The sequence below is a fragment of the Ochlerotatus camptorhynchus genome, unplaced genomic scaffold, assembly GCF_037179485.1.
Source record: "Ochlerotatus camptorhynchus isolate MF236.1 unplaced genomic scaffold, CSIRO-AGI_Acam_v1.1 ptg000063l, whole genome shotgun sequence".
Lineage (NCBI taxonomy): Eukaryota > Metazoa > Arthropoda > Insecta > Diptera > Culicidae > Ochlerotatus > Ochlerotatus camptorhynchus.
In genome coordinates this window covers 2,039,256-2,052,537 of record NW_027040553.1, presented here as the reverse complement: position 1 = coordinate 2,052,537, position 13,282 = coordinate 2,039,256, and the positions used below count along the sequence as shown (strand labels likewise).

General features: G+C 46.2%; 1 protein-coding gene across 2 annotated transcripts; it reads right to left on the bottom strand.

The window, feature by feature from the left end:
- Nucleotides 1-479: 479 nt before the first annotated feature.
- LOC135696900 (uncharacterized) lies at nt 480-2,799 on the bottom strand. Of its 2 annotated transcripts, none has more exons than XM_065216441.1 (3): nt 1,070-2,799; nt 893-1,009; nt 480-818 (listed from the first exon to the last, which is right to left on the bottom strand). In XM_065216441.1, the coding sequence occupies exons 1-3, from the start codon at nt 2,384-2,386 to the stop codon at nt 765-767; spliced, it is 1,488 nt and encodes a 495-aa protein (XP_065072513.1). In that variant the 5' UTR covers nt 2,387-2,799; the 3' UTR covers nt 480-764. The 2 variants fall into 2 exon arrangements, with proteins under 2 accessions (XP_065072513.1, XP_065072514.1); XM_065216442.1 differs by having other exon boundaries at nt 480-685.
- Between the last annotated feature and the right edge of the window lie 10,483 nt (nt 2,800-13,282).

Sequence of the window (13,282 nt, the reverse complement as noted above, 5' to 3'; positions counted from 1 at the left end):
CAACGTTTCCTGCAAGTTTATTCCTGCTTTTTCTCAAGTGCTTCTGGCTTCGGCCTGTTTTATCCAGACTTGCTTAGAAAGTTCCTTCTGAAAGAAAGCGGACAATTTCTGCGATTTCTCCAGGAAGCTCCGTCTGAATTCCCCAGACTGACTTGCCCCGGAATTGAGTGCCGATTTCCTCTAGAAGTCTCAATAAACATCTTCCCGCTTGCCCTGGATGTTTATCTTCCGACAGAGTCGATCAGCTTCCTTTAAAAATTTCTTCAATAGTTCTACACAGAGTAAATTTCCCGGTCGGTGTAGGATATCTACAAAATTATATATTTAGCATGCCTTTTTACCAGAAAATTGAACTAGCATCCCTACAATTGGAAAACGCGATTTTGGGTGCCATTCGCGGAAATTGCACTTCTTTACCCACGAAGTAATGTTCTCTAAATAAAAAAAACACACCTGCGCCTGATTTTCCTTAACATTTCCTCTTAAACTCAAATAAATATATTTCGGTAATACATCACAAAATACAACCAGCAACCAACTTTCCGAAGCTCGAGACGGTACGAGTGGACGGATTTGACAGCCAAACAACAGTGTGTGCGTGTGTGCGAATGAGCACATTTGGTTTTGATCGTTCGATCGTTGCAAACATCGCCACAGCCTGCTCCGTTCAGAGTGACTGCACGATCTGGAACGGGAGGAAAGAGAAAGGGCAAAAAAGGAAGGTTGGCGAGGGTAGGTACAGCAAATTTCAAGGGTCTACAGGTCTAAACCAAAGCCAATGGGAATGGTCGTCGGGGAACACGAAACGGTCGCATGTACTGCCATGAAATGAACATAGAGAGGGTAAGGATGAGATGAGATTTTAGGGGAAAATACTTGCTGGCGACGGTACCAGTGAAGAGTTGCAGCTCTTAAGGATTCCTCGGAGGAGCGTCACATCGTCCGGGGTCAGCGACCAGCCGCTGAGCTGACCCAGACTCTGCAGCTCCGGACAACGGTCCATCAGGATCTGCAAAAAAAAAGTACCGATAGGTTGGGGTTTTAATTAGCACAATTTATTGAAGCTCACCTCAACGCTCACAATGGACATGTGCGGAGCGGTCGTGAACCAGACGTCCTCCAGTTGGTAGAAGTCCTTTTCGATCATCAGCGAGCTGAAGTCTTCGTCGTTGAAGGTGACGCTATCGATGGCTAGCCGTTTCAGCGTGGTGGAAAGGCTAAGGAAGTCGCGCAGTCCGTGCTGTGAGATGGGACTGCTAAGGATTTCCAAACCTTGCATATCCTGGAAACCATGATCACCGGAGAAGGTCAACGAGTCCATCATGTAGAAATCCAGATCGACGAGATTCGGGCAGCAGCGAATCAGGCGGTGGATTTCCATCGTGCCGCGACCTTTGATGAGCGTGAGGTGTCGCGTGTAGTTACCAATCGATTCGAGCAGTGTGAGCAGTTCGGAGCAGTTGAATTTGTAGAGTTTCAGCCGACGGAGATTGAGTTTGGTGAGCTTGTGGAGAATGTTTGATTCGGGGGAGTCTATGTAGAGATCTTGCAGGTTCGGACAGGTGTCGACGATGGCATTCATCGTCTTCGCTTTGGTACTCGTATCGTGGAGGTAGGCTAGTTTACACCGGAAAGCAGGATCTTTATGTTCGAGGATGTAGAGAAGGCTTCGACCGACGAAGGAGTAACTGACCAGGCTGACTAGGTTGGGTAGGTTCATGAGTAACATTGCGACATCGGTGTGGCAAACGTTCTCCTCGCCAAGTGAACCGATGTCCAGCATCGTCAGTTTGCTCCTCGACTCACCATAGCATAGGTATTCCAGTCCGATATCGGTGATGTCCGTGTCGCCACTGATATCCAGCTGCCGGAGGTTCTTTGAGTAGTCGCTTAAGTGCTTGAGTAGGTTATCGTTGGCAATGTGCGGTATCGTAAGTTTGGTCAAGTTCGGTAGATGCTTGATTATTTCGTACATGTAGCACATGAATTCTTCCTTCACCCAGACTCCCTTCATGTTGAGCTGCCGCAGCCCTCGTCCCTGGGTGGCAATCACCTGCAAGATCCTTTCGTAGTAGGCGAACGGAAAGATTTCGGTCATGAGCGTAAGGACAGCTTCGTTCAGCAGCGTTTGCAGGCAACAGAAGCGAATCACGGCTTCTAGCGAATCGGAGCACAAAATCACCCGAAGCAGGTCTTCGTAGATGGGGCTGGTGGCTCCCATGGTTTCCATGTACGACTTGATCTCCACCATTAGAATGGTGAAATCCGGTTCCACTCCGAAGTTGAACGTCGTCTGGAGCATGCCGCCGAAAGCACCGACGATGGAACCGGCCAGTTCCGCAAGCGCTATCTGGCCGAGCGTTCGAACGGGTAACTTCCGCGACATCTTGTGAACTTGACACTTGAAATCTTTTCCGATTTAGGACAAGCAAGCTGACATGTCACCAGCTGAGAGGAACTTGACGAAGAAAATTTTTCAGCTACGTTGTTTCACCTCGCGATTCTAAACAAAAATAGACGCTGGCGCATGCGCCCACCGATAGAACAGTGAGATTCACGCGCCTATTCGAAGTTGATCGCGCCGACCGATGGCGTTATATAACGAAGGGAATGCGTGGTGAAAGTTAACAATTATCACAAGGGGGAAGGTGAGCTTCGTGGAATTCACTCGCGGAGATTGTCGCACGTGACGCGGTTTTAGAAAGGTGCTGCCCAAGCTGATGGAAGGAAACGGCGCAGAACACCGATCAGACACGGGAGAACGACGGCAGATGACTACCCTGAAGCTATCAGGTGGGGACGAACCCTTCGACTACATATCTGTTTGTGTTTTCGAAGGGGGCCTTCGTTAAGTTTTATTTTTAGATTGCATCGTAGCATGCGCACGATAAAAGCGTCCCCTCCTCGGCGCTTCTAGTTTGTTAGTAAACAAAATCCAAGAAGGCCTGCTTGCCCGGTTCGAAATTGGGACGAGTTCCAAGCCTGCCTACTGCGATGATAAGAGCTCACCACCAACACGATGATGACGTTGTAAGTCTTCCATGGTTTACGACAACAATAGAACCACTTTTCCAACCGAAACAGTCGAAGCAATTTGATTTTATTACTAGATCCTACCATTTTACAGAGAGGGGCGCCGGGGAAAAGAGGCTGCGTAACGCACATGACACACATTTTCAGTGTTTTCTTTTCTCCCATCGCACACAACAACGACGCACTTGTCGTTGTCTGCCTGTTGTAGGGTGTTCCGCTTGTGTGATTGAGAAATTCGACACCCTTCATGGCGACTGATCCAAGTAGGCTGCTGCTGCAGCAGCAGACTGGAAGGCTGCCGTCTACCGTCAACAACAATGGAGAAATGTGGGATCCGTTTTACGATGGCGGCATTTACGGGCTTGATGAAGAGTTTTGATTTACGACCGCGATGACTCTAAAAAGTAATCTAATGAAAACGCTGTTGAAAGGTTATGAAGTGGAGCATGAAATGTCAACTTTTTTTTCTCCCGTCAAATTGCCTGGAGTGTATACCGTTCAAACCCAGTTTCGATAAACCCGTCCAGTTTATCGCATAATCCTCCTCCTGCACCTTGCTGAAAGCTTTTCCATACGATTTACGATTCAACCGACTGGTTTTCTCATTACCATCGAAAACTCCCTCTCTCTCGTTCGCATCGCAAAGCATCTAACAATTGCCATAGAAAAGAAGCAAAAAATATCGTCCATCCAGTCGTTCCAGTCAGTACCATGGCAGAGCAGAGATTCTCCCAATCACCCCTTCCCGTGACAGTGACCTTCTCCTTATCCCATCTAGCTGTGCCAGCAAAAACATCTCTTTCGAGAAAGCACACAAGACTCGAAAAAAAACTGGTCCGACAAAACAACAAACGACGGCAGGTGTTCAACTTTACTTGTTGAAAACTTGCATTCCGTCTTTAGCATCCCTCTGCCGTCTTCTCCTCCGTCAGATATGGCTTGATCTCTCCCTCGGCCGCCCTCATCGTCTTTGGCTTCAGCAGCTCTTTGTTTGTGTTATCTCCAGCTAGCTGGCATCCCTATCTTGTTTGCCTTGCCTTGAAAAGAGCTAACATCGCTGCGGACCCGCGAATTGCGGGCCCCACTGACAGCTCATAATTTGTAAACAAATAGAAGATTCAAGCCAGAATTTCAAAAAAGGCGTGACTGATATTATGGATATTCTTAATATTTTTGCTTGCATTTTGTGAAAAATAAACTTAGGACTCATAAAATATTATTTTCTGATTTTCTTCCACGAAGTCAACCATTTATATGGCATAAAAGGGGAAATAATTTCATTTGATAAAAATAAGACAATTCAGTCACGCCATTTTTGCAGTTCACACTGGAATTGTGACGTTTCAGATGTTGGTTTCAATAACACGGCAGCATGCCAGCCAGCTGGTTATCTCCAACTTCATTTTCCACTCACCTGAACATTAGCAGCAGAAGCACCGTCGTCACTCGCCGCAACTTCTGCCCTTTTGTCTTTCGAGCCAGTCTTTGCTCTTCCCGGTTGCTCCCATGCACTACTCCCCCGGCGATGATGCGGGCTGCCCTTCGAATCTTTGGATCGGTTCTGGCTGGTTGTATTTGTTTTGATTTTCTCTTCGTTCATATTCCGTCCGGTTTGCGCACTTTAATTTATCAGATTTCAATTTAAAACTGGCACTTTTTCCAAGAATCTGGAACGCAGTGCCGCCGCCGTCTCAGGTTACCATGATGTGTTGGTGTGTGCGATCAACTGTCACCCCCCGCAATTTGGATGTAGATGGATGGATGGATGGATGGTGCTAACGGCCGATGCACTCCATCACTCGCGGACGGTGCATTGTTGACAAACAATGCCATTTTCGAATCGGGTCTTGTGCGCGAAATTGGACAGCAAAACTCGGTCGGGGTGGGTCCACCGTGGCATTAAGTATCCATTAACCTGGTTTTTTGCCCTTCTTAAAAGCTCCGGCAATCGAAGGGTCTTGGGTAGAGTCCTAAGCCGATAGGTTTGTTGGAACTTCACGATTACTGCGAATGCACGGTACTCAAAAAACTACTGGAACCGCTCAGACTTCCTCCACGACCAGGTGTTAGGATTTCTTCCAAACCAACTCCATGAAAAATCAGCCAAAGTTTTTGGACTGATCAAAGCTGAAATATATTCACATTCGATAACTTCTTCTTAACACTTTTTAACCTCAATTAGCTACTTACAAATTTAGTTTTCAATCCGAGTTTCAATCCTCTTGCAGATCGGATTCCGTTCGGTACTAGCGTTAGCGTTAGCGTTGTTGTTATGATGTACTTCGAAGATTGGATACTAGCGACACTCACGTCTCTTCTGAAATTCTCAGTTAGACTACTTTCAGGAATAATGCTGGGGAGTAAACATTGGTTCCAATCTAAACAAGAGTAACAGAAGCATGACTACCGCTATTCCCGGCCACGCCCATCTTTACCATAACTAGGGATAGGGAAGGAAATGTTGATGTAGTACTTACTTAACGAGTGGCCACCGGATTCCGTTCGGTACTAGCAGCCACTAACTAGCTTTAGAGATTTTTCCAACAAATTGTGTTTAAGTAATTTCAATAGAAAATTTTACCACTGCTTATGTGCCTGCTCTGCGGTTTAGGTCGCAACATACCCCGGCTCGTGAACCTGGTCCGGTGCTCACATTCGGTCCAGCGTCACCCTCATTTAAAGGGCGAACACGAAATTATTGCGACACCGAAAATGTCATGCCAATTTTCTTATAATGTTTAGAATCAATCCAAAATTTTAGGGTAGTTTTATACATATATTTACTTCAAAAATCAAAAGAAAAGTTAATCGATGGAGCCTTGAGTGTAAAATTGAACGCATTTTCGCTTAATGCCCTCCATCAAAGTCTTTACAGTGTCATCCGGTACCAGTTTCTCAGTTTTTTTTTCCATTTTTTTAACATGTCCTTCTCTTCTTTGACTGTCTTCTTGCTCTTCCGAAGTTCCCGCTTCATTATTGCCCAGTACTGCTCCACCGGGCGCAGCTCCAGACAATTTGGCGGATTTATGTCCTTTGGAACAAAATGGACAGAATTGGCCTCATACCACTCCAGGACACTTTTCGAATAGTGGCATGATGCCAAATCTGGCCAAAATAGCGGAGCTTCGTCGTGCTGCTGCAAGAACGGCAAAAGGCGCTTCTCGAGGCACTCAGATTTGTAGATCTCGCCATTTACTGTGCCCTTTGTCACGAAAGGCTCACTCCTCAGTCCGCAAGAGCAGATGGCCTGCCAAATGAGATATTTGGAGGCGAACTTCGACATTGTCTTCTTCTTAAATTTGTCGTCCACATCGAACTTGCTCTTGCCGGTGAAAAACTCCAACCCCGGAATTTGCTTAAAATCGGCTTTTATGTACGTTTCGTCGTCCATCACACAGCAGCCATATTTTGTCAGCATCTTCTCGTAGAGCTTCCGTGCCCGAGTTTTAGCCGTCGATTGTTGCCGCTCATCTCGGTTTGGGAAGTTCTGTACCTTGTATGTATGTAGTCCAGCTCTCTTCTTTGCATTCTGGACGTAGCTCTGCGACATGCCGATCTTTTTAGCCAAATCACGGCTTGAGAAGTTAGGATTTGCTTTAATCATCCGCTTCACCTTTCCCTCCGTCTTTTTTTTCTCCGGTCCCGGTTTTCTTCTAGCTCCTTTGCCGTGGTCCAACATCAACCGCTCCTGGAACCGCTTCAACACTCTGGAGACGGTTGAATCACAGACAAACAGACATAACACTCGCGAGATGTTCATTGAACAAGCATTTATCGGTCAATTTAAAAGTATCTTAGTTGGTAGTACCGCCACCTGTGGCGCGCATAGTCAATTCCCTTGCGTTTGACGTTTCCACACTACCGCCATCTGTTCAGCGTACTACCCACCACAGTGTACTCAACAGATGGCGGTAATGTTTTAACGACGATGTTTTACAGTGAGAATTATTCAATGCGTTATGTCTGTTTGTCTGTGGTTGAATGGTGAATGTTCAACATTTTTCCCAACTGCCGGTGCAACAGGTCAGGAAATTCCAGGTGTTTGGAAAGAATTTGTTCTCTCAACTCGCGTTGGTTCACCTCCATTTTCGTTGAATCGAAAAACACGACTTCGAGTTTGACAGCATGTACACAATACACATCAATGAGAAAGTGTGCAAAATTTTGTTGATTTTTACCCAATGGTAAAAAAGTTATGCCCTGTTGAATGTGTCGCAATAATTTCGTGTTCGCCCTTTATCGGTTCCTCAACAATCCCACACACCCAACACTTCCGCTTGTCACCGTCAACGATGTATGTAGACCAAGTCACCTTTCTTCAAGTTCGCTGCTTCGCCATACCACTTGGTACGCTTATTGATGGAAGGAACATATTCTTTTACCCACCTCTTCCTCATCTCGTCAGCTATCTCCTGCGATCGCTGATATGAGTCCCGCAGGGCTACGGCTGAATTAACGGGAGGTACGCTGTACCTTGGTTCGTTCGGAGCGACTCCACGGAGGAAATGGTTGAGACTCAACGCTTCGAAGTGATCTGATTCATGCGCCACGTACGTAAGTGGACGGCTGTTGATGATATCCTCCGCTTCGGCTATCGCAGTCACCAGGATTTCATCCGTCAGTCGCTTCCCATCGTTTATCGTCTCCAACACTTGCTTCGTGGAACGAACGAGTCTCTTCCAGACTCCGCCCATGTGGGGCGAAGCCGGAGGATTGAAGTTCCACTTCATACGAGCAGATGTTACCTCCGCTGAGCAATCTACGTTGATGCTGCGTACATGGTGGACCTCGGCAGGAGGTGAAGCGCTTGATTGCCATCAAACACGACTGCGTGGTCAGAGAGTGCGCTACTTCGAGGTGAACCGCTCTGACTACTAGGCACGTGAACAAAACGATCCATCTCTTTTCACTGCGGCGGCCTGTTGTAACTGTTATTGGGCCGAAGTAATCGAGCCCCACGAAGGAGAACGGCCGCACATACGGGGTTACTCTCTGTACTGGAAGTGCGGCCATCCGAGGACATCGTGGGCGGCTCTTGGCAACCCTGCACTGTATGCAAGCTTTCCCCACTCTAGCGACCCTACTACCCCCCTGTGGGATGACGAATCGTTGTCTCAGCTCGTTCTTCACCGTTTCCCTATATCCGTGGCCGAATTGCTCGTGGTAATGCTGAACGATTTTCCAGGTAACGGCATGGTCCTTGGGCAGTATTATCGGGAACCGAAAGTCAAACGGTAGGAATTCAGCTGACCCCGTTCGACCTTCCATGCGCAGGAGTCCGTTCTCAACTTATAAATGAGACTGGATTTCTCGATTTTCAACCACGTCCCGGCCGGAAGTTGCAAGTTCTTCATCAGGATCTTCAGTTCGCTACTGAACGCATCCGCTTGTGCCATCCGCATCAACGAAATTTCCGCTTGCTCATACTCCTTCTGATTCAGCGGCGTCCGCAGCATCGGATAATCGATCGGGAGAATGATGTGCGCTTGCCTTTCCGTTGGTTTCAGCGTTTCGAGCGGCGATCCTTTCAGCTTTCTTCGACAGTTCGACAGGAACCTAAATACGCAATCCATCGTCCTTACCAGCACCGTCCACTTCGAAATTCTGTTGACGTCGATTACGGGAGCAGGAAGGTTAACGTCGTGAACAAGCAGATGCGCTCTCAACTCTTCTTCTGTATCTGGACCTGGCAACTTCTGCTTCGGCCAGTCTGCTTCCGGTAGATATAGAAACTCTGGCACGGTGAACCAACTGCTGGTTGAACTTATTTCAGGGTCTTTCGTCCACTTAGTCAGCTGGTCGGCGACGTTCATCTTCGTTGGGGCCCAGCGCCACTTCGACAGGTTCGTACGGGTTAGTTTTTTCGCCAATACGAAGACCTACGAACTCTTTGTACTTACGCTGATCTGACCTGATCCACGATAGCACAGTGGTAGAGTCCGTCCAGAAGAATTGTTGCTTAATTTCCAACGAATGGCCATCTCGCACCGCAGAAGCCAGCCTGGCTCCCAGCACTGCCACCTGCAACTCAAGCCTTGGAACTGATAGCGGCTTCAACGGAGCCACATTCACCAGCACACATCTGATCGTTAATCCCACCAAAGCTCGAAAATAGGCCACACACCCGTAAGCACCTTTGCTAGCATCGGACACTACGTGCAGCTGTAGATCCTCGATCTGGTCCATTCTAGCGTCTCCAGTGTATCTCCAGGGAATCCTGATCGCCTCGATCATCGGCAAAACTTTCGTCCAGCGAATCCACTTTTGGAATGATTCATCGTCGATTTCTTCATCCCAGTCGCAGCCAGTCCTCCACAAATCTTGTACCAACATGCGACCGAAAACGGTGAACGGAGAGAGCAAACCTTGAGGATCAAACCACAGACAAACAGACGTAACTCTTCATTGTGTATCTTCGTTCACGCATTTAATGGTTGATTTGAATATTATCAGTTCCGCGAACTACTCGCCGCAGCGCTGGCATCGGATCACTTTGACGTTTCTATACATTCTATAGAACTTTTATGCAATATTGTTTGCGAGTTAGCGAACAAGCTTGTTTTCCGCGAGAAGCCTGAAAGATGTCGCTACTGAGGTCCTATGTTTTGAGATACTATGTTTTCAAGAAAAACTTTTTCAAAGAGTTACGTCTGTTTGTCTGTGATCAAACATAGCCATGACACAACTGAACACAATCCTTTTCGTTGGTCGTTCAACCCCTTGTAAAATCAGTTGGTAATCCTCTCGTCCATCGGTAGAAAACGGGAAAATGTCCTCTTCTGGGTCCCATATGATTCCCAGAACTTGCTCGGTATGTGTGGTTTTGTCTCGACTGAAATGAAAAGCAGGATTCGACTTCTGTTCGCCCATCGCTTCTAGAAACTGTGTGGAGTTGGAAACCCAATTCCTGATATGGAAACCTCCTCGGGAATGAATGAATTTCACCTGATTCGCTAACTCTACCGCTTCGACGACGACATCGACGCTATCGTAATAATCGTTTCCGCAACCGATAATTTCGCCGGAGCCTCCAACTCACCCTTTATACCGAAACCGGAGCAACGGAAGATGCCGACATCACGACGACGACCGGGTGGCACGCTTTCGTCGTTGTTGTTGCTGCATCCCGCCGGCACCAACTGGGATTGATCCCAGGCCTGCTGGGGTGAGAGGTTATCGCGCTGACCACTACATCACCTGCGCCACAGATCTGAGAGCTTGCGGAATCAGAAATACTCCCAAAATATATTTGTACGGATGCTACGATACTTGAGCTCTTTTATAACTCCCTAAACGTACGGACTTCCAAGAACTTCGAGACCTCCTGTACAGGCTCTTGCGTTTCTCAGATCTTTCACCAGTTTCTGGAGTTTCAAAATTATTTGAGGAATTTTGAAAAGTTCCTGATGTTACAGGACTTTCAAGAATATCACTCAGAGTGTCCGTTGGGGACTGTTGATTAACTACGTAGACAGCCCGTACAAATTTGGACTCTACTCGGAAATCCCCACGCATCTGAAACATATAGACCGCTTTAACTGCTTAAGTTTCGGCAATGTTTCATAGCTTTTCGCATATTGATATCCTACTTGACAACTGACAGTCTCCAAGACATAATCGAAAAGCTCCGCACTTTTCTGGCTCTTCATCGACCCTACTCTTCGTCCCTATTCGCAAGCCATCATGCCGCGCATTCCACGATTTGGCCGCAGTGCAGTCGGCGCCCAAGTCTACCCGGCCTGCAACGAGGTGGAGCCGTGTTTTGCCGATCGCCCTTCCCTCGTGCGGCGGCCATCCGCTCAGATAAAAGCCAAAAAGAAAGCATGGCACACCGCACAACGAGAAGGAGCCGGCTGGTCGGAGGGGGAGGAATCTTATTTATTCTTTAATGGCCAGTGGTCGAACAAAACCGAATAAAGGAGACGATAATACCCATGCGGCCCCCAAAAGAGTGGAATCATGAATTGCAACTTTTCCCTCGCGCTCGCTCGACACAACACGCCACAGAGAGAGAGGAACCATTTGGTTGAAAGCTGACTTCCAGGCCGTCCAGACGGGATTTTCAAGTGGTTTCGGATTTAGACACCGGGTTGGCAGGCGTCTACTCATCCCCGAAATGGGCCCGGGTAAATGGGCCTGCTTTTGGAACAGGGGAAAGGTCAGTGACCGTTGGAGAAGGTTCGCTGCCACGATTGAGATGTTGTTTGTGGTTTTAGTTTTAGGTTATGGCTCCATAAAATTTGGGGGATTATAATCGTCAATCAACGTGAACAACACGCTCCGATGAGTAATAGGTAATAAATATACCTACCTACTAGGCAGTTTCTGGAAATGCTGAAGAGGAGAGCGAACAAATCGATAAGATATCAAACACACGTATGCATCGCTGCAGAACGTTATCACTTTTATGCAACCTATCATCCACGTTGTAAACAATGTAGTTGTAGCAACAACTTTGATACAGACAAACAGACATAACACATTGAATATTTCTCATTTTAAAACATCGTCGCTAAAACATTACCGCTATCTGTTGAGTTTACTGTGGTGGTCAGTAAGCTGAACAGATAGTGGTAGTGTGTAAACGTCAAACGCAAGGGAATTGACTATGCGCGCCACAGGTGGCGGTACTAGCAACCGGTGGAAACTAACGATTTTAAATTTGCTCACTACTTCCCGCATACCCGCATAAACGCGAACCATAAATTGACCTTACCTAAAATGGTTAAAAATTGTTTATAATCCCTGCTAAACTTTAACTGAAATGGTTATGGAACTTTACATGAACGTTTAATGATAAAGTTTCAACCTTATGTATTATGGTTTTTTGGAACTGGACCTTACAAATAATGGGTTGTTAAGAACCATTACCATTCCAAATTCTTGTTTTCTCCATACATTTTCAGAAAGAGAACTATATAAGAACGTTTTTACTTATGATTTGAGAACATTAATGGTAATGGTTATGGTAGTCAGTAAGGTCCATTAATGGTTTTGTATTGTCGCTCAACTTTACGTGGAATATATCGTGAATTGGTAATCAGTAAATTACAGGCAACCAATTCGCGATATATTCCACATAAAGTTGATCGATGTTACAAAACCATCCATGGACCTTACTGACTACCATAACCATTACCATTAAAGTTCTCAAACCATAAGTTAAAAGGTTCTAATATAGTTCTCTTTCCGAAAATGTATGGAGAAAACAAGAATTTGGAACGGTAATGGTTCTTAACAACCCATTATTTGTAAGGTTCAGTTCCACAAAACCATAATACATAAGGTTGAAACTTTATCATTAAACGTTCATGTAAAGTTCCATAACCATTTCAGTTAAAGTTTAGCAGGGATTATAAACAATTTTTAACCATTTTAGGTAAGGTCAATTTATGGTTCGCGTTTATGCGGGTAAATCATAACCATAAGACCATAAGAAGCGCCTAACCACCAATTCGAGATATCATCCCAACTTTATGTGGTCATACCATCTATGATATCGTTATTGTATGGTACCCGATTATTAGGGTTGACTAGCCTATTGGTCCCAACCAAAACGATTAACGTATCCCATTCTAGTCGAAATGCTAGTAATACACTATGTTTGTTTTGATTCGCTATGAAAGTTTGTCAGATAAAATGAGGGGTTCGTGGATTTTCCTATGTTTCGACGGGTAAATCGATTAGCTTGGGACCGAAGATAGTACCAGAGCTGAGCCAAAAAGTTGAGCACGTTTCTTCGGGACCTTCTGGTCTTAGAGTTACCTCTATGTTACTACCAAGTACGATACTCTCGATGCTACTCTTAAATTGACTGTTAAATGCTTGTTCGATGAACAACTTGCGAATGTCTGTTTGTCTGTGCTTTGACAATCACTAATCACTTATTAAAGTGTGCTGTGAAAAGAAAGTGCAAGAACGCCGCGCCGCGGCGGTCAGCAGCTCGCTTGTCTCGTGCAAACGCGATTATGCTACGATCGGCGTCTGCTTTGTTTTTGTTTTTGCTCCCTCTGCTGTGGCTTGAAGCGTCGCACGCGCGATAAGCACACACATAATTATTCTCACGCAAAAATAATACAAACAAAAATATAACAACTCGTCATCAGCCATCAAACAAAAGACCGTTGCCGCGAGAGAGAGAGGCAACGAACGAAGTCAATTTCTTCTCAGATTAGCATCCAATCGGCGCGGGAATTCTCAGTCTGATTATGCGGTTCTTGTGGGAAACACCGCCCTGCAGTGCACTCTT